This window comes from Mus caroli, unplaced genomic scaffold (genome assembly GCF_978045245.1).
Source record: "Mus caroli unplaced genomic scaffold, Mus_caroli_1 scaffold_18, whole genome shotgun sequence".
NCBI lineage: Eukaryota > Metazoa > Chordata > Mammalia > Rodentia > Muridae > Mus > Mus caroli.
In genome coordinates this window covers 25,525,970-25,548,091 of record NW_028227273.1, presented here as the reverse complement: position 1 = coordinate 25,548,091, position 22,122 = coordinate 25,525,970, and the positions used below count along the sequence as shown (strand labels likewise).

The 22,122-nt window shown below is 42.9% G+C and overlaps 1 protein-coding gene and 1 long non-coding RNA gene across 2 annotated transcripts in view; one reads left to right on the top strand and one right to left on the bottom strand.

Annotated features, from left to right (window-relative positions):
- The window catches only part of LOC110312174 (uncharacterized), an 88,614-nt gene extending 75,689 nt beyond the window's left edge, over positions 1-12,925 (bottom strand). The window contains exon 1 of the long non-coding RNA XR_015045912.1: positions 12,853-12,925. This is a non-coding gene — a long non-coding RNA (uncharacterized LOC110312174). The remainder of the gene's footprint in view (positions 1-12,852) is intronic.
- Positions 12,916-22,122, top strand: part of Akain1 (A-kinase anchor inhibitor 1) — a 52,257-nt gene continuing 43,050 nt past the window's right edge. The window contains exon 1 of the mRNA XM_021150142.3: positions 12,916-13,217. Within this exon, the coding sequence (XP_021005801.1) occupies positions 13,202-13,217 (16 nt within the window). The 5' untranslated portion in view covers positions 12,916-13,201. The remainder of the gene's footprint in view (positions 13,218-22,122) is intronic.

Here is a 22,122-nt window from a genome sequence, read left to right as displayed (position 1 = left end):
CTTATTCATAGGCTAGGGGATACTGGTAGTTGAAAACTTCCAGGAAAGGGGTAGTCAGTTTCCATCGACAGTTCAGTAGATGGAAAGATGGCTCAACAGAAGACCCAGGTTCCACTCCCAGCACCCACATGGCAGCCCACAGCAATCTCTGACTCCAGTTTCAGAGGATCTGATACCCTCTTCTGGCCTTCATGATACCAGGCTGGCATATGGTGCACAGGTATACATGCAGACAAAACACCTACACACACACACACACAAACACACACACACACACACACACACACATTACTAAGTGCCGCCCCTAATAGTGTTGTGGTAGGTTGACCACACTCCAGTACAAGGCTATCCATGTTAGAATATATGAACAGCACAAGTTGGATTTGATGGATGAAAAGGGGGTGGGATACTAAGCTGAGTGGGCGGGGAAAAGGGAATAACCTAGGAGGGGGTGGGATGGGTGAACATGATTAAACTGCATTGTATGAGATGAGATGGAAGAAAGAAATGCTGATATACATGTCTTAGTTCTCCGGAATGGAGAGAGGCATAGGATGCAGAGGTGTAGTGTGGTACAGAACCAGCCTGCTGGAATGGTGCAGAAAGGCGTGCTGAAGATGAACATTGTAGGGGCTTACATGTTAACTTCAGGCAATCACTGCGTTTGACTGACATCACACACACAACAGTTTTGGTCATCTAATAAAGAATGTGTCATCTAATACATGTATTATATATGTGTTCCATTTGAGCTCAGCCAACAATATAGCTATTTTATTAAACCATGAGTGCATGACAATACTGACGATATTTCAGCTTTATTTTGTGTTGGGTTGCTCTTCATCTAAGCTCTCAAATCGCGGGACCAGTGTCAAATGTGTGATTTTCTAACAAGTACAGGTATCTAAAGATACATATCTACAAAGCTGACATCTGTATAGTTCTTGCCTGTGATTCTTGAATTTTAACCTATATAAAAAATCAATTTATAAGTTGAATTTTTTACACTGTATATGGCATTTAATCCTATTTGCCTTATAATTATTCATATTCTACCTGTATTTTTGCTTTCTTTTCCTTTTGTGATTTTAAGACAGGGTCTCAATGTGTAGTTCTGCTTGGCCTGGAATACACTATTTAGACCAGGCTGGACTCGAACTCACAGAGATTATATTCCCTCTGCCTCCTAGAGCTGGAATTAAAGGCATGTGCCACCATGCCAAGCCATCCTCTTTTTTTTTATTAACATGTAACCTACTTAAGTGTAGAGGTCATATAATGGTATTTTTATATCTTACATAGCAATGACCCCTCTGCCTTGCTTATTAAAGTTATTAATCAAATATATTTAAAGGAATATTTAATAAGCAATAATCTTAAATGTCATTCCTAATACCATTTAAAAGTAATTTCCAGTTCTCAATAATATCTGTAAGGTGCAGCAATGTTCAGAGGAAAGCACTATATAGTATTTTTTTTTTACTTAAACATAATCATTAAACTTGATATGAATAACAACTAATAAATAATGCTGTTGGTAATGATGATATAGAAGAAAATAATATTTGTCTGTAGAAAAGACCTGTGTGTTTTCTCATGTGTTATATTGCTTTTCCCCCAAACCCATGTGATTTTAGTTTTTCCTCTATTTTCTCGTTTCAAAACCGTAGGGGCATCTATATCCCTGCATTCTCTGCGCATGATACTCAAAGCCAGACCTGCTCAACTCACAACTCACAGTCTCCTATGTGGCCTTCTTTTAGTTTGCAATATAAATTTAAATTTCAGTTTTGCTATGCACGTCTACAATGTAATAAAATGGAAATAATAATAATACTATCCTAAAATTTAGGTGATGGATATTGCTCTTATTAATCACATAAGAAAAGCAATGAGATAGACATGTATTTAGAAAGGTAATATGAATTTCTTAGGTTTGACATGTAAATGCTCAGATGAAAACCTTATCTTTGGAATAAATTATGCTTATTTGAAAGTAAACATCCACAGCGCCTAGAATGTTCTTGGCACCATATCTTGTGAAGGAGTGGAAGCAAATTCCAATTGAGGACTCTGGAATAAAAGGCGTAGTACATTGAGATGGGACATGGGGAGCCTCTGGCCCTGTCCACTGCCCTTCTATACCCCTCACACTGGGGAGTAGGCTCAGAATGTTCTCAGCTTTTTAGAGGAAGCATGAATGCCGTGTCAAAACATGGTTATAAAAGCAAGCGCTGACATTCAGACTCCTTAATCTGAAACTGTTCAGGGTACTGACATGGTGTTACTAATGGAAATTTCCATTCCTGACCTCATGTGATTGATCACTTAAAACACAGGCTCACTGAAAATGGTATAAAGTTACAATAGCTGTGTATAACCTAGACATGAAACAAAATGAATTTTGTGTTTTGATAGGTTCAATCTAAAGATACCTTGTTACACCAAAATCTGGGGAAAAAAATCTTAAAGATGAAACACCTCCGGTCCAAAGCATTTCGGATGAGGGATGCTGCCAACTTTATAGAAATGACTTTTATATTTACAGAATTTAAAACTTCAAGAACTATAGGTGCATGCACATGTGTATGTGTGCATATGTATGAGTACAAAACAAAATTTGTACATGGTAGAAACAATGCTATGCATTCACTGAGCCCTGACTCCTCTTTATAAACTCACTACCTTTTGTGTCTTTGTTTAAATACTTATTCTACTATAATACTAATAAATAATGATGTTGGTAATGCTGATATAGAACAAAATATAATATTCATCTATAGAAAAGACCTGTGTTTTGTCATTTGTTATATTGCTTTTCTCCCAAACCTATGTGATTTTAGTTTTTCCTCCATTTTCTTGTTTCAAAACTGTAGGGTCATCAGTATCCCTGCATTCTTATGCAATAGTTATCTAGACCTTTTAATATTTGCTAAGGCAAATGAGGATGGCAAAAATGAATAAGGCATAGCAAGCGAAACCTTCCCTGAGGGACCCAGGGTTCAGTGATGGAAAGCAGAAAGCAGTGATCCAGTGTAAGTGTTGTTGTGTAAAACAACAAAGACAAAAAGCACTCCAGCAAGACAGGGAGGATACCTAATCCTATGTGGATCACTGAAGCTCGAAGGAGGCTGGGTCAGGTCTGGAAGTGTAGCAGGAATTAGCCAATTGAAGAGGAAGTGTTCACAGAGTTGCCTATGCAAGATGAAGACATGGAAATAGATGCCAGACTCGGAACACCAGACTGTGTAGAAACTGTTAGCATTGCAGGAATATGAAGTCCTAGGCAGGGAGTCGCAATTTATAAAGCTACCCAGTAGGCAGAGGACTGTGTAGATGGTACACAGGGGGTACCATGAGGGAATACCCCCTGGTGTTCTTTCTTATCATCTTTGGTTGTGTGAAAAGAGCCGAGAATATTCCTCCCAGGCCTCTGCCTTTTTCACAGAGGTAATGTGGACAGTTCCTTCATCCTTTCTTTCAAGTACATCCACTTTGTTTATACAATGCTTTCTAGAAGGCCACACCTTGGGACACATATTCTGCATTCTACCATATCCATAGTTCACATTATTATTTTTTTTTAAAACACAGGCTCTGATTTTGTAGACCATCTGGTACCTTCAGAAGTCTAACATTTCTCCAAAAGAAGTGACATAGCCACATGGTTTGTGTTGTATTGTTTACAGAAAACCCTAGTGACCGTAGGCTTAGATTTCTCAAAACCTACTTTGATAAGAGCTCTTGAGTGCTCCAACTTCCCTTTCCACTCACCAGAGATAGTGGAAAGGAAAGGTTAATAGGGTAAAGGAGGATGTGGTCCTGCTCAGAAATGGCTCTTTTGGGGGTGATTCCAGTGTTTGTTGTCAGGATATCAGCAGTTCAGTTCATATGCATCAGCAGTGGTAGCTCAATCCACCTACAAACACCATTCATGAATCAGCAATGGGGGTTCAATCAAGAAGAAACCATGAGGCTCTGCCAGTCAGCCCGAGTCCACACAGGAGCAGCAAGAAGCTGCCGGAATATCATGTGTAGTTCTTTGGTGCATTTCTCTCTACAGAGTCAAGACACGTGATGATCAGTGAAGAAAGCCAGGTGAAACCAATGCCACCGCATTGTCAGTGAAGAACAGCACCAGCAAAGCCCAGCGGAAAAATCGGCAAAGAGTAGCAGGGCAAACCAGCGCCAAAGCATTGTCCACTCTGTTGAGTTATACTTATACCCTTTCCAAACACTGTCCACTCTCCAAACATCATGTGTCCTCGCTAGCGTCCACTCCAGCCAAATACCACAAGCCTCTTTTTCAGGCAGCTTCTAGAGAAACACCACATGTCTGTTCTCAGCAAAACTCTCATATGACAGTTTCCAAAAAAAAAAAAAAAAGTCACATGACACAACTGAGTCTCCAAAGAAATCAGAAAATTCCGTTTCAGTAATCTGGCTCCACTCGGGTTTAACACGACTCTCCACCTGTCACCGTAAACAAACTTTTATTGAAACACCATCATGACTATTAATTTTCACATTGAATGCTGTGCTTCTGTATCTTGAAAGCAGCTAGTAGTTGTGAAAGTGTTGCAGACAAAGCATACAAATAAACGGATATAAAAATATGAGACTAAAACTGCCATTTTAATAGTGCTGCAGTCATAGAGGTAGGAGAAAATGTTGGAAAGGAGAGCCAGAGAGATGGCTTATCAGTTACGAGCACACGTTTTTGTGTTAGTGTAGAGGACCTGGGTTCAATTCCTAGCACCCATACACTGCTAACACCTATCTCTAACTCCATTTCCAGGGGAAATAGGGTCGTTTCTTGACCATTGTGGGGAGCATGGTGCAGAGACATGCAAGCAGGCAAAAAACCCATTCACACAACATTAAAAAGATAGGTAGGTAGATAGAGATGGATGGATGGATGGATAGACAGACAGACAGATAGAATGTGGGTTTATTTGAGCAAGGTTGCCAGCAATGGAGAGTGAATTGTAACTTTAAGACACGCTAAAAAAACAAACAAACAAACAAATAAAAAAACAGTGCCAAGTTTAGGATCGGTTTTAGACTTTGGCTGCTACTCACTGGGGCAGAGCAAGGATACAGAGAACTGTGGAAATGGGGGCAAGATTTTTTTTTTTAAAAAGAAACACTTTAGTTCTAAATATGGAAAACCTGCTTTCATATGTCATCTCACCCAACCCTTACTTATGAGGCTCAGAACGGAAAGGTCTAGGGTTAGGACCAGTCTGGTTGTCAGGACACAGTGGTTAAAAATGATCGACTCTCCCATGGTTTGGGTTACGATTATGCCACAGAATTCTCAAACCAAACATATCTCTTTCTTCCTTGCAGTGTGAAATCTCCTTCCTGATGATCCAAGCCATCTTGCCTTCTTTTCATTGTTTGTTTCCACAATAAATACCACAACTAAAGTCACTCAGAGAAGAAAGGGCTTCTCTCATCTTACAGCTTACAGTCCATCCTAAAGGGAGCTTAGGGCAGGAATTCCAGGCATGGACCTGAGTTACCAATGGAGGCAGAGACCACAGACAAGTGCTGCTTACCGACTTGCTCCTTGTGGCTTGCTCAGCCTGCTTTTTTTTTTTTAATATTTATCTATCTATTTATTTATTTATTTATTCATTATATGTAAGTACACTGTAGCTGTCTTCAGGCGCACCAGAAGAGGGAGTTAGATCTCATTATGGATGGTTGTGAGCCACCATGTGGTTGCTGGGATTTGAACTCAGGACCTTCAGAAGAGCAGTCAGTGCTCTTAACTGCTAAGCCATCTCTCCAGCCCCCTCAGCCTGCTTTTTATATCACTCAGGACCACCTGTTCAGCAGGGATGGCACCACTCATGGTGAACTGGTCACTCTCATAGCAAACATTGATTGAAAAAAAAAAGTTCCCCATGGACCTACCTGCAGGCTAATCTGATAGAAACATTTTCTTAATTGATGTAACCTTTCCCAGATGATCCTACTGTATATCAAGGTAACAAAAAGAAAACCAACCAAACAACCAAATAACCAAACAACTTACTAACTAACCAACCCAACCATCAAACACTAAACAAGACGAGGAAACAAACCTAGCCAGCTCACAGGTAATGTTGGAAACTTCTACTTTGTCAACAAGAAAACTCTCTTCATCATTGGTTCCAAATAACCCAGAACCCATTGAGTTTCCAGAAATGATATAGAAACTGGTTTTGCTCTGGTGTCACCTGGATGGCTAGAGGTCCATGCCTCTGTCTTTGCACATGTGCAGGAGATGCTGTGTAAGACACAGGAGAGCAAATGGTGTCCATCAATCATGGTTAGGTCTGTCATCCCTCTCCTAACTTATACTTGCATTTAAATCCTGGCTTTACCACAGATTGCCTGTATAACCACTGTCAGGGTATTTAAGTGTCAGTGTCTCAGTATGCTTGTCTTTCAAATAAAAACAGAAACATACCCCCACACAGATGTAAGAGTTAAATAAGATAAATCCAAGCAAAGAAATGAGCACAGAATTTAGCATAGTCATTGGATCTGGGTTGACTAGTATGACTGAGGTTGGGCTAGGTACTGGGGATGCTGTGGGCTGGGCTGCCTTCTTCCACCCTTGTGTCCACTCATCATCCACTATGACTCAGCAGCTCAGCACCTCACTGTCATGAGTTTTCTTGTCCCTGATTGCTCAGCAGTCATGTACAGGCCACTTTCTAGATCCTGTTGTTATTCAGAATAGCTTCATATCTGAAACATTATTAGATGCACACATCCTGTCTCTGGTCCTGTTAACTTTCTTCTTTGTCACCAGGAAAGCCGGAGCTCTGACTTCATTACTGCGTACACAGAATGACTTCATAACTTCCTTTTTTACCTTTCCTCCCTAAATAATGTCATGCTATTTAGTGGCATTCTCATCTGTACCCTCATTTCATGTGTCCATGACACTCGAGGCCTTTGCTGTCCACAGCTGGGCTCTCTCTCTGATCCTCCTGGGCTACAACCAGTTCAAGTCCAGCCTGGAATACACTGTGAGATTCAGTCTCAACAAAGAAGCCAAGGCAAAACAATCCCTTAAAAGCACTGGGTATGGTAGCATATGCCTTTAATCCCAGCACCCAGGAGGCAGAGGCAGAGGGGCAGAGGGGCAGAGGGGCAGAGGGGCAGAGGGGCAGAGGGGCAGAGGGGCAGAGGGGCAGAGGGGCAGAGGGGCAGAGGGGCAGAGGGGCAGAGGGGCAGAGGGGCAGAGGGGCAGAGGGGCAGAGGGGCAGAGGGGCAGAGGGGCAGAGGGGCAGAGGGGCAGAGGGGCAGAGGGGCAGAGGGGCAGAGGGGCAGAGGGGCAGAGGGGCAGAGAGGCAGAGGCAGGTGGATCTCTATGAGTTTGAGGCCAGCCTGGTCCACAGAATGAGTTCCAGGCTATCACCATTCTCCCTTGCTTTTCTTCCTTCTTCTGTTTAAAGAAGTATTTCTTGCATTTGCTCTTTTCCTTTTACCCTCTTCCCCTTTCTATTTTTCTCTTTGTCTCCTGTTTTCCATTTCTTCTCCACTATCTGTTTGAATATGATTTATTGTAGATTCTTATGCTTAAAATTTACTGAACAAACTTTTATAAGGTCAATCCAGTTTTTGAAGATGAGTTGAATGTTGTGAGTTGGAAGCTCCATGCTGTGTCTTAGAGATAATCATGTTGATTTGAATCTGAATATTGCCATTTCACTTTCCTCCCATGTTAGCCACACTATTCATCTTCCACACATGCCATGCATGCCATCTCATGTCTATCCATGTTATATCATGTACACCATGCCATGTATGCTATCTCATGTCTACATATGTTACATTATGTCCACCATGCCATGCATGCTATCTCATGTCTACCCATGTTATATCATGTCCACCATGCCATGCATGCCATCTCATGTCTATCCATGTTATATCATGTCCACCATGCCATGCATGCTATCTCATGTCTACCCATGTTATATCATGCCCACCCATGTCATGCATGCTATCTCATGTCTACCCATGTTATATCATGTTCACCCATGTCATGCATGCTATCTCATATCTGCCCATGTTCTATCATGTTCATCATGCCATGCATGTTGTCTCATTTTCCATTCATGCTATCTAATAAAATCAGCAGTTTTACTTGGGAATTTGGGAGAACTTTATCTAGAGAATAAATGTGGATACATGGGTCATTGATAAGGGAAAAGGGTTTTCAATGAAGTCGATGTTCTCCAGAAAATTATTCATTTTCTGTGAACACAGTGTAAAAATTTAACTGTTCTGATGCAGTTTCTCCAACATGGAGGTTTTGCTATTGTTCCTCTTTAAGAAAATATGGTTATTGCGCATTTTAAAGCATCCCACGGGACTCATAAACTGCCTCGTAAATGCAAACCCGCAGAGGCATGGCTCTTCATTCTTCAAGTCTGAAGAATGCCTTAATATTTTCTGCTTTAGCACAGCACAGTCATTGCTTTTCTTTATTTCATCGCCTGTCCTCCCTCACTTTTATTGTTCAGTGATGCTGTCTTTCCTCTTTCTGTGTATTTTCACCTAAGTCTCTTTTTGTCTTTACAGACCAGAAATGACAATCAGTGTTCTGTGGCTTCTTCATTCGGTTTTTTTGTCTCTGTGTCTCAGCACAACGCACTCACCCCTGTTTTAATTATGCTTTTCATCACCCAGTGTCCTTCCCGAGGGCCAACTCAACAGTTTGAGAAAGAATTCATTTCCAGCATTTTATTTCTATAATCATTCAAAACTCATGTGCTCAGACATTTTGGAAAGAATCATGGCTTAATTTTTCATGATGAAAATGTCCCTATTTAATCTACTTCAACAGTACCAGGGGTGAAAAATTATTTTAAAGTCTAGTTGGTTGAATAATGTATTTAAAATGAGTGTTAAGCAAAAAGAATCAGGGTCTGTCTGGAACCACATGTCTCCACATGTAAGGGTCTTGAGTGTGGTCCAGGATGTGCTTGCAAATTTTTCTATTTTTTTTTTCAGCACTAACACAGAGTAGAGGAAAAGTTGGCTAAAGAAATGAGGGCTTGGGCCTGGAGAGATGACACAGCGGTTAAAAGCACTGGACTGTTCTTCCAGAGGACCTGGGTTCAAATCTCAGCACCCACATGGCAGCTCACAACTATCTGTAACTCCAAGATCTGACATCGTCACACAGACATGCATCCAGAGGAAAAAAAAATCAATGTACATAAAATAAAAGTAAATACAAGAAACAAAGGCTTGAGGAATCCCAAGAAGTGCAGCTCTTCATTGCCTGTAGTGTTTTTTTCCCCCAGAACCCATTCTTTAGCATTTGTTTACCACCAGAATTCTGTTTCCAACTTCATAATGTTTCCATGTATTTTAAGCCAACATTTCTCCCAAATTCCCAGTGGTTTTGGTAAGGAGATACTTTTCCACATGTGCTTTCTAGGCCATCCAGAACCTTTCTGAGTACCCCTGGAAGGGGGAGCTCAGTGCTGGGCTAAGAAAGTTGGGCATCTACTATAGCTTGTTTACCGTCTTGCTTTTTATTGCTGCTTCCATTACTGAGCAGAAGTGACCGCAGAAGTCAGAATATAGTAGATGGTAGCCACGGCTACCTCACTGGTAGAATGGCTGTCTTTAAAGCTGTTTGAGCAGGGTGAGTTGCCATGCATGGAGTATTCAAACAGAGACACAGGGAAACTACACCAAGAGATAAAGCTTCATTTGGGGGTGAGTCTGGGTAAAAGATCTGTCAAAGAATCCAACTCATTATAGCGAAATAAATGGGAACATTTATCTTTCTCTTATGTATTCAGATACCAAATCTAGCACTTATATTAAATATAAAAGTATTAAAGCCCAGAAGCTGCATCAGGATATTGAAATAAAACCAACAAAATAATTCTGGCCATGGTACAAGTTTGAGATAACCCTGAGTGAAATCTACAGCTGAAACCACCTAAAGAAACTAAGACGTATCACGAAAGCGACTTGCAGTGATAAGGGATAATATTAATTGTCTTGACTAAAATATAGACAGGACCTGGTACTATAGCTTGGTAATTGATCCCCTGCTTATATTGTGTGAGGTCCAGGAAAGATCTTCAGTGTAAACAAAATTTTGCGCATACACACCCATTAGACTGAGAACATACTGTCGTTGGGCTCTGTAGGAATGGCATTAGGAAGGGGGAGGGTCAATGAAGAGATGCTTTGAGAAAGGACAGAGTCTACAGCTCTTGTTCAGGAACGGGGGCTGAGAAATTCTTGTTTAGCACTGGTCTGTTGTTCTGGTTCCTATTAGATCACATTTCTGTCTATTGCCACTCCAGGCTCACTAAAAAGCTAGAGGGCCCATCGGTCTATGTACAGATGTTTCTGTTAGTTATTTTCACTTCTCCTACTACTTTGGCTACTTTCTAGTCTAGCAGTATGAGGGACTTTGTCTCCATTTTTTGTTTGTGTGTTTGTTTTTAAGCGTTAAAAACAAAGTGATGGGTTTGGGAGAAATGTGCATACTTTTAAAAAATGCTGATATGAGCCAGGTATGGTGGCACACGCCTTTAATCCCAGCACTCGGGAGTCAGAGACAGGCGGATTTCTGAGTTTGAGGCCAGCCTGGTCTACAGAGTGAGTTCCAGGACAGCCAGGGCTATACAGAGAAACCCTGTCTCAAAAACCAAAAAAAAAAAAAAATGCTGATATGCCTGTAAGCTGGCTACTAAAGGATAGTACACTGTCCTTCAGAGTGGACATTACCTGAAACTGGTTAGGAATGAAGACTCTCAGGCTCTACTGTACCCTCCTGACTCACAGGCTACAGCTTAGCCTGGTCCCCAGAATTCACACACACATTAATATCTATGAAGCACTGATCTACTAAGTTGTTTCCCTTAGGGCACAATGTCCTCCTAGCTTGTCAATGATTTCTGGAGTGGGTTTAATTGGGTCATGTTCCTTTTTCTCTCTCCCTCCCTCCCTTCCTCCTCCTCCTCCTCCTTCTCCTCCTCTTCTCTTCCTCCTCCTCCTTCCTCTCTCTCTCTCTCTCTCTCCCTCTCTCTTTCTTTCTCTCTCTCTCTCCCTCTCTCCCTCTCCCCTTCTCTCCTTCTCTCTCTGAGACAGAGTCTCACTATGTAGCTCTGGCTGTCCTGGAAGTCATGTGTAGACCAGACTGGCCTCAAACTCACAGAGCTCCATCAGCCTGCCTCTGCCTCTTGAGTGCTGGGATCAAAGACACACAGCACCACACCAGGACCCCTTGCTCTTTCTTAATTCACTGAGATCCATATTTCAGAGTGTCCTCACAGCAAACCCTGCAGATGCCTCAGTTCTTGTAGTATAGACGAGATGGGCCAAATAGGGTGACATATCCAAGGTTAAACAGTGAGTTAATGGGGAAGGTGCTGTAACTGCGTTTGCATCTGGTTGATCCTTAAGAATGTTTTCAGATGTTATTAACACGATATTTTCAGATGTTATTAACACGATATTTTCCTGTGGATATTTATTTATGCATTCGGTGAGTAAAGGCCATGAGCACATAAAGTTGTAAAAAATTAAGGGTGGTGGAGGGGTGTTTATTTAAAGCAGTCGACAGTCATTCAAGTAAATCTCAAATAGTGCTTCATGTGTCCCACAGTGCTGAAACTAGAGGGGTAAATAATTTTTGTTCCCAGGTGTTTGGGTGTATCTTGGGCATATGAGAAGACTCCACCCCTTTGTGCACGATATTTTTCCTGCCTATTGGCTGACTTGCATCGTGCTGAGGCAGGCCCCATCTGTTTCATCTTGTATGACACCAGGTGCTAAGAGCAATTGTGACTGTGTTGTGTTGAAGCTACCCAGATGCCTCCATGATAACAGTAGTTCAAGAATTGTGAAACTATTTACATTTTCCACCTATTATGGCTTTGAACAAACTCGGTGCCAGCCTGGCTATTTAAATGCCTATGTTTGCCAAAACAGGGTAGAGCTTAAGGCTTTTAATTAAATTGTTAGTACTGTGCTTTTAGAACAGCGCTATTATTTCCAGGAAAAGGTGAAGAATGCCCAAAGAACTCTGATTGCCTTTGGTTTTGGACAACCCTATTCAACTACAGGGATGGAGGATAAAAGCCAAGGCAAGGGGATCCTTATGTGGTTTTGACTCTGTCACTGAAACCAACAAAGCGCGTGTTGCAAGCTGGTGGCATCTAATGAGGGTTGACTACACCGCACCAACATTAATCAGAGAATAGATATCTTCAAGTGAACTACGGGTTAGGAGCCTGCAGTGAGCATCCAGCAGGTCCTTGTTCAAGGTGGAACCAACTGTAAAGGGCGCAGGTACCAACTGAATCAGATCTGGGCAAGCTCTTAAGTATGTACTCAATGTCAGAGATGTTTTTCCTCATCCGTGCAGAAGTTGGAGTTTGTCCGAGACATGTCTCATCTGTACTTTCTTTTGCAGTGACTAACACTGTTTCCTCTCAGACTATGACCTTGAGAACCTGCAAATGTGGGAGTTGACCCAGTGGTCACGGGGAACAGGACCCGCGAGCAGCGCCCTTGTCATGCATGCATTGCAAGGTCATCTTGTTTTTCTCTTTTAGCTCTCTTGCTGACATTGAGAGGCCTGGGACAGCCAGAGAAGTCGTGAACAGCAAAAACGGGTTAACTTGGTGGTTCCTCCCTCTGTTCAGAGACAGCCACACTCCAAGAACTCAGCCTCTGGAGTAAAGTCTAGTGCGATGTGGGGAAAGGGACAAACTCATCTTAAATGTCAGCCCGGCATCCCTGGGGGTGAGTGACAGCAGGTAGTTAGAAGCAATTAGTTGTGCGCCTGCCGGGAAACCGGGCAATTACCTTTCTGTCTGGCTTCCCCTTCCGTCCTTCCTGCTTCGGTGGAAGCGGTAGAAGCGCCCTGCTCCTTCGGCGGTGAATCGCCAAGCTGGTGCGGGGACCGAGGAGGAGCTGAGCCGGGTTGCCTCTCCTCCTCCCGCCGGCGCAGCGGTGCATTGTGGAGGCAGCGCGCGCCCAGCGCTGAGCCGCGGCCCGGGACCGCGCGCAGGGAGCTGTCCGAGGTGCTGACCGTCCCGCCCGCGCCCTGCGCACCCGTCTGCTCCCGGCCCCGCGGTTCCCCGGTCCCCGGCTGGCTCCCGCCCTCTGGCTGTCCACCTCTCGAAACCCAAGGGTGTAGCGGCCGAAGGAAGTCATGGTGTTCGCTCCAGGTACTCTTTTATCTTCTTTTTCCGCAGACGTCCAGGCGGGAGCGGGGCGGGAGGCGAACACACCCGGAGGGAAGGCCTTTAAGACGGCGGGGTCCCTATGCGTGCTTTGGAGTTGCAGTGGCCGGAAGTGGAGACTGCCAGGTCGCCCCTCTCCCACACCCGCCTCATCTGCAACCCCAACCTTTCCGTCTCACAGTCCCGCCTGAATCCCGGCACCCGGAGTGAGCACCGACACCTTGGCAAGTGGCCCACTCGCCAGCACCGGACCTGCGCGGGTGTGCGGGCGGGGAGTGGGGAGAAGGAAACAGGGCTTGGGGCTCCTTCGGTGGGAGTCTCTGTCGCCGCCTCTCCTCCCCATCCTTAGAAGTGACAAAGTGCCCTGCTTCCTCCGGGCCTCCGGAGGAGGTCGAAGGCAGGGGAGCGGGGCGAGGAAAAGAGGAGCGCTAGCCCTATGGATTTGGATCTGAAACTCTGTCGGGACTGCAGCAGGAGAGAGGCTACTGCGGCGCCGGCGCCGCGGGCGCTTGCAGAGTCTTCTGCTGGCAGGTGGCGAAGGACCTTCGTCCTTTTGCTGCCATTGGAGGCTACAAGTTGAAGAGTCAAATTTATCTGAGGTTGGCGGGTTTATCAGTCTCTCTCCCTCTCTCTCTCTCTCTCTCTCTCTCTCTCTCTCTCTGTGTGTGTGTGTGTGTGTGCACGCGCACGCGCATTCAGGTGCTTCTGCTAGGGCTTCGACCTAGGGGTGTGTGTGTGTGTGTGTGTGTGTGTGTGTGTGGTGGGCGGAATGAAGCGTGGACCCGTTCATAGTTAACATTCCTAGTCCAAAGTTTCTCTCTTACTCTCTCTCTCTCTCTCTCTCTCTCTCTCTCTCTCTCTCTCTCTCTCTGATTTTTCTCTTTCTAACCTTCTCTTTCAGTTTGCCTGCCCCGACCCCCTCTCGCAGTTCCCCCTTTTGTTTTTGTTTGTTTTGACTATACTTCTGTTTAGGGACAGTGTACAGCAGGTAGTAGGAAACACATAGCAGCCCTCTGTTAGCTTTGGGGGTCTTTAATTTGAGAAACAGGTTTGAAAATGTCCTGGGCAGGGGAACAGACATTGGAGAAGAAAAAGAAAGCATTTCTAAAAGGAAAGAATTGGGTCTGGCTTTTAAATATTTTCACTGAAAGAAGAGGAAGCTCTCCATCTGTCAGTGACCAGTGACTGTCCCTGAGTCCCCGAGAGGTTAGCTAAAGAGACACGTGCACAGGTGCCTTAGAGCAGTGGTTCTCAACCTGTAGGTCTCAACCCCTTGGGTTGAACGACACTTTCACAGAGGTTGCATATCAGATCTTCTGCATATCAGATGGTATTTACATTACCATTCACAACAGTAGTAAAAATAAAGTTATAAAGTAGCAGCAAAAATAATTTTATGGTTGGGAGTCACCACATAAGGAACGGTAACAAAGGGTTACGGCATTAGGAAGGTTGGAAACCCTTGCCTTAGACTAGGAATGTCGCTCTCCTTCCAAAACAAATAAATTAAGGGAAATGAGGTGGAGGTCCAGTCTGTGTCGGTCAGTCAGGCAAGGTCAGCGAGTTGGAAAGCAGCAGGTCTCAGTCAGAACAGCTCCCTGGCTCTTGTCTCCCTCTGACTCAGTCGCCCTGTGGTGTGAGCAATGTTACCGCTTCCTGGGAGGCGGAGCTGAGGTTCTTTGGCTTTAGACTCTGCCTCGTCAAGTCCCCAGAGTCATTTCTCTGAGGAGACACATCCCAGCTACAGAGGTGCAAGGTGGAACAGTGTCTAGTGCTATGTTGTGGGATGTTGTTATGTATACAATTTTCCTACAAATGAAGGGGAATGTAATGAACTTAGACTACTTCTGAGGGGCAGGCGGTCTGGGCTTAAGCAGCTCAGAATTTCAACAGATGTTGTTGCCATCTAACCTTCAAGTTTGTGTAGTTCCTGTTTATCGCAGTGGAGGGAAATAGTGATGATTCATATCTGTCAAAAATAAAAAAAATAAATTAATTAAAATTTCAGAAACTGACCTGGGTATGTCAGGCACAGAAACCCGCGAAGTGAGTCACCCCTCCTCCAATTTTGAGTTTCTTGAAAATCATAAGCATTTGGGGGCTAAAGATACTGTCAGCACACCATTGTGCTTACTCTCATATGTGTGGTTACATCATTCTGAAAGAAAACCGTAACGGTGATTATTTTAATCTCGACTAGAATTTCATTATTGTATTCTCATTTCTAGTCTATTATTCTTCCAGATCACTCCAAACTGGAAATACTTTCCCATTGCATTCCTCCAAGCTAACCTAGTACACAGGAGGGAGACTCGTGGGCTAAAAGTACTCAGAACCCAACAACCAGCTGTTCATAAAATTCGGCCCATGTGTATTGTGTTCTTATTGGATTTTCACAGCAATGAATAGGGGCCACAGGTTTTAAGACCTGGCCTTGCTCTTGCTTTTGTAGATTGACCTGTGTTTAAATGGCTCTTTGCTTCCCTCAAAGGCACTGGTGAAAGGCAAAGCTACTCTCAGTCTAGAAATGCAATGGAAACGGGGGTGGGGTGGGGGGTGTGGTGGTGGTGTTGTGGGAAGCACCAGAATGAAGCTCTATATAACCCTAGTTGGAAGCCACTCTTACCATTTGCTATAGAACACGTGCTTATTCTTGAGTTTTGGTATCTATGCATTGTAAGAAACAAGGCTTTGTGCTTGGGCAAGAGCCTTGAGCAGTCTTTCTTGGTTTGACTAGACTAGAAAAATAAACCCTCCACCTTTCCTTTCTTTTGTATGATTAATAGACATTGTAACTTAAAAGAATTTTAATTTTGTGAAAAATTGATTTTAAAATTCTCCAAGCTCATGCTTACTAATTTTTTTTTAAAATTGGATCTGAATTCAATTAGTCATTTCTTGTACCTTCTGTGGTGGTTACACAAAGGCAGCAGTTGGATGTGCAGCAAGACATATCAATGCCTCTGCAAGGACTGACTAGGTACCCTCAAACAGAGATTTAACCAAGTCGGGGCACTTGAGGCACTGTAATCGATTCTTTCCTCAAACCTCTCCATTCTCCTGTTTCTGTTTCCTCAAACTGAAGGTCAAATGTTTCCAGAGCAACTTGAAAAGCTTCCCAAATGTAAATGGCCAATCCCAAGGAACAGGCTGAGGAACCAGTATGGAGAAATATTTGCTTCCTGTGTGTCATGTTAAACTGGCCCACATTACTTCTCTGTGGGGAACATAGCAACAGTTACCACTTAGGAGCAGGGAAATACTGTAAGATCTCTGGTGCTGCTGGTGTCTGGAGTCAGGGTATCTCAGTGTTCTTATCTATTTATAGACAAAGCCAAAGAGGAAGAATGGAGAGAGAGACCACTGGTCATTGTTATGAAAGTTGGTAAAATGTAGCAGAGCATATTTCTTGGCTGAATTCCTGGAAGGGGAAAAATATGCACTCACAAATTCAAGTCTTTTCACTGCCATTTTATTCTGACTAAAGAATGCCTACATCAGTAAGGAATAAAAAAGTAGTAGAGAAGTGGAAACAGGTTCTCTCATCTCTGGTCCACACTGCTTTCTTCCGGTGAGAACCATACATCTCAGGCATTAACTCACCTCTCCTGTGGATGTGGCTAATACATGCTTGACTCAGTTGGGTTTGCTTCAAGTTAAATCCTGTACCAACAAAAAGATCTTTTCTCCTGTGCATAAATCAGGTAAGGTATAATAATAAGGATTTCACAGAGACATGAAATGGTGCAATTGCAAGCAATTAGGTAGACAGACCCTGACGTCTAAGCTTGATTTGGAGAGCATTTAATACCAGTGTTTCCAAAGAAAGCGATCAAGTATATTTAAGAAAGTATTTATTACAAGATAGCCTTTATACATTTATATAAATCTATCAATTCCAAGAAAGCAATGAGTAAATTATATAGCAGACCATCTTAACTGTCACTTTTATAATCTTCTAGCTTTACAAATTCTTTTCTATACATGTAGTCTTTTAAAAATGCCTTCATTTCTTTAAAGACTACATACACTGCATTTAATTTTTGCATACAATTCAATGAGCTTAAAAACACACATAGGCTCATGTAGTCACCACAGAGCACTTTTAATGCACTAAAGTTTTTTGTTTTTTGTTTTTTTTTTTTTTGTTAACATTTTCTGTCAACATCTTCCCTCCCCTTCCCTGCGCTCATCACAAATCCTCCACCCCTAACCATGTGCTCCGTTCAGAATGTCACACAAATGGAGTCACGTTGGGCCTTAGCCACTGATAGAACACTAACAAAATTCACAGACCAGGTGGCTTCTAAACAAAGGAGATCATTTCCTAGAGTTGGAGGCTGGGTAGTCCAAGACCAAAGTGGTATAGACTGGGTATGGCAGGTGCCCTGCAGAGAGCTACCTTCTCCTCATGACTTCACATGGCAGAGCATGAGAGTCTCCATAGGTCTTTCATAACAGAGCTGGTGTCCGTCAGGAAGGCACGCCTCCATGTCCTGCTCACAGTGTCAATGTAGGCAATTGGATTTTAGCAGAAGAGTGTCGGGCCATGAGTTATTCAGGTTTCTCTAGAGTCATGGAACTTATGGGATGTCCCTCAATATTGAGGGAATTTATTGTGATGACTTACAGTCTGTAGTCCAACCACCCCAAAATGGTCAGCTGTGAATGGGATGTCCAAGGACCTAGTAGTTGCTCAGTCCCATGAGGCTAGGTGTTTCAGCAGGTCTTCTGTAGAAGTAGGTTCCAACAGATGTGCTGGCAAGTAAATGCAAGCAGGCAAAGAAGAGCCAATCTTCTTTCTTCCAATGTCCTTATGTAGATCTCCAGCAGAAGGTGTGGCCCAGATTAAAAATGTGTACCACCACATCTGGATCTGGGACTTGTTTTGTCCCAGGCTGACCTTGAACTCAGAGATTTCCTTGCCTTAGGCTCCTGGAATTAAAGACTTGTTCTACCTTGTCTGGGCCTAAGCTTTTCATGGTCACTATGCCTCAAGATCTCCATGTCAAGATCCAGGTCAGAAACTTGTGTCTTCCAGCCTCCAGCTCTGGACCACTGGTAAGCCCTCCAATTCTGGATTGTAGTTCATTCCAGATATAGTCAAGTTGACAAGCAGGAACAGCTATCATAGACCATAACAATCAAATCACGTCCTTTTGGAGACTGCCTTCTTCCCCTCAGCATGGTGGTTGTGTGAGCATCAAGAGCTCACGTGTTTACTGTTGAGTAGTATCCCATTGTTTGGCCATACCTAAAGTGTCTTATGCCTTCCCCACTGAAAGACACTTAGGTTACTCCTAGGTGGAGGAGATTATGTATAAGGTTGTACTAAATATTCACAGGTACATGTGTATAAGTCTAATGTTATTCATTTGTGGAAAATACACCAGCTTTGATTGCTGGGGCTTGTAGGAGGTTAACCCTCAGTGACTCTTAAAACCAAACTGTTTTGTCTTCAGGGACACCATCAATCTGTGAGGAGTCCTGATCTCCTCATCCCTGCCATTCTAATGGATAGATAGTGGCATACATCGTGGCTTCATGTGCCTTTCCTTGAAGACCAATGACCATGGTTCTTTAAAATAATGTGTTGCGTTTATGTATCTTTTTAATGTGTGTAGGTATTTGTGTGTACATGGACATAGGACTGTATGTATGTGCATGTGCTCATATGCATACCACAGTACACAGACAAAGGTCAGAAGATAATCTGCAGGGCTAGGTTTTGTTGGTTCTCTCTGTTTACCATGTGGATCCAGGAGACTGAACTCAGTTGTAAGCACCCTTTCCTTTCTTTGTTTCTTTGTTTCTTTGTTTCTTTGTTTGTTTGTTTGTTTGTTTGTTTCTTTCTTGCTTTCTTTCTTTCTTTCGTGCTTTCTTTCTTTCTCTCTTTCTTTAGTGCTTTCTTTCTTTCTTTTTTCTTCCTTCCTTCCTTCCTTTCTTTCTTTCTTTCTTTCTTTCTTTCTTTCTTTCTTTCTTTCTTTCTTTCTTTCTTTCTTTCTTTCTTTCTTTCTTTCCTTTTTCCTTTTTCCTTTTTCCTTTCCTTTTTCCTTTCCTTTTTCCTTTCCTTTTTTCCTTTCCTTTTTTCCTTTCCTTTTTTCCTTTCCTTTTTTCCTTTCCTTTTTTCCTTTCCTTTTTCCTTTCCTTTTTTCCTTTCCTTTTTCCTTTCCTTTTTCCTTTCCTTTTTCCTTTCCTTTTTCCTTTCCTTTTTCCTTTCCTTTTTCCTTTCCTTTTTCCTTTCCTTTTTCCTTTCCTTTTTCCTTTCCTTTCCTTTCCTTTCCTTTCCTTTCCTTTCCTTTCCTTCCCTTCCCTTCCCTTCCCTTCCCTTCCCTTCCCTTCCCTTCCCTTCCCTTCCCTTCCCTTCCCTTCCCTTCCCTTCCCTTCCCTTCCCTTCCCTTCCCTTCCCTTCCCTTCCCTTCCCTTCCCTTCCCTTCCCTTCCCTTCCCTTCCCTTCCCTTCCCTTCCCTTCCCTTCCCTTCCCTTCCCTTCCCTTCCCTTCCCTTCCCTTCCCTTCCCTTCCCTTCCCTTCCCTTCCCTTCCCTTCCCTTCCCTTCCCTTCCCTTCCCTTCCCTTTCCTCACCCTCCCTCTCTCCCTCCTTCCTTCCTTTTTTTAATTTAATTTTATTTGTAATTCATTTTTTACACTCCATATTCCATTCCCCACCCCTGCCCTCCCTCTCCATCTGCCCCACATCCCACACCTCCTCCCCACCACACCCTGTCTCCACATGGATGCCCCCACCCTCTACCCCATCTGACCTCTAAACTCCCTGGGGTCTCCAGTCTCTTGAGGATTAGGTGCAAGCACTCTGTTCTACCAAACCATTTGCCGGCCATTTGCAGATAATTTCTTAAGAGCTTATTTGCCAAGTGTCTATTTTCTTGATGTGTCTGTTTACATATGTTGTCGATTTATCAGGAGAATGTTTTCTTTCTTGATGTTGGGTTTGGGGATTTCCTGATATAGTCTTGTCTCAGATACATGATATTTGCTGCTGATTTTTTTCATCCATTCAAGACCACTTTGAAGTTGAATGCTTTTAATTTTAGTGGAGCTCATGCATTTTAATAGGCTATATTTTTTTATGACACATCTAAGAATTTTTGCTTAACTCAAGGTCTTCAAGACTCTTTCTTCCATGTTTCCTCCATGAGTTTTGTAATTTTATGTCTATGATCTATTTTAAGTTTCTTTTTAAAGTTACTCTCACTCACTTGTGGTAGGAAACCTATGCTTTTGTACCCAGGACGATAAGGCAGGAAGGGCTAGACCTTGTGGACCAGGTCATAGAATGTTCCAGGGTAGTCTGCGGTGCATTGGCACCAATCAGAATGGCTAAGATAAAAACCTCAGGTGACAGCGCATGCTGTCAAGGATTGCAAACTGGTACAACCACTCTGGAAATCAATCTGGTGGTTCTTCAGAAAATTGGAAATAGTTTTACCTGATGACCCAGCTATACCACTACTGGACATATACTCAGAAGATGCTCCACCATGCCACAGGGGCATATGTGCTCCACTATGTTCATAGTGGCATTATCTGTGATAGTCGGGAGCTGGAAACAATCCATATGCCCCACAGTGGAAGAATGGACAGAAAATGTGGTTCATTTACACAATGGAATACTATCCAGCTATTAAAAAATGAGGGCATTGCTAGGCAGTGGTGATGCATATCTTTAATCCCAGCACTTGGGAGGCAGAGGCAGGCAGATTTCTGAGTTCGAGGCCAGCCTGGTCTACAGTTCCAGGGCAGCAAAGGCTACACAGAGAAACCCTGTCTGGAAAAACCAAAACCAACCAACCAACCATTCAACTAACAACAGAAAACCACCGAGGCATTCCTTTTTCTGTAGATATTTTGACTAGAATTGTTTTCTCAATTTCTTTTCAGAATCCTGATTTAGGACTGTGCTGCCTAATTTCTAGCCATTAGAGGAGCCTCTAATTCCTTCTTGCTTTCTTTCTAGTTTAATTCTATTATAATAAAAGAAATAAAAATAACTTCCTACTTCAGCTGTGAAAATTTGGTGAGATGTTTATGATCCACAATGTTTTATCTCATAGACTACCTCACACACACTTGAAAATAAGCATGCTTGGCTTTGTAAGAGGTGTGGGGTTGCTGCACAGTTGTCATTGTGATGCAGTGTGTTCTGACTCTAGCTGATACTCAGTCTGTGGATCTATTGATCACTAGGACAATAGTGCCTGCCATCAAAGTAATGGATTTTCCACTATGAAAATTACCTTTTCTCCTTTAAGAAAAGATTTACTTACCTTTATTTCATGTGTATGATTTTTTTCCCCTGCTTGTATGTATGTACACCACTTACATGCAGGTCTATGGAGCTCAGGAGAGGGTGTTAGATTCCCTGGAACTGTAGCTATAGAGAGTTAGCCACCATGTGGGGCTTGGCAATCAAATTCCCTTAAGTCTGTAAGAGCTGTCAGTGCTGTGGACTGCTGAGTCACCTCTCTGGGCAACTTCTTTCTCTTTTGAAAAAAATTGAACTTAAGCTTTTAGTATTCTACTTCTTTGAAAATCGCATACAGTACATTGTGTTTTGATCATATTCATTAGCTCCCCAAGACCTCCCAAGTCCACCCACCTATTCCATACCCACCTAATTTGTGTCCTTAATATTATATAGATTTTAAAAACCATAAAATCCAATTTATACTTCCTGTATATACCAATTTATACTGCCTTATATTATATAGGTTTTTAAAAAACCCCACCAAATCTGAGTTACACTGTCTATTTGTATATGTGCCGATGAGTGGCCACACCTCTAAAGTAAGCCAACTGTCCTCTTGCTCTGAAGTCTGTTTTTGACAAATAATGAGCACACATTTCTTTGCTGTAGGGGTCACACAAGGC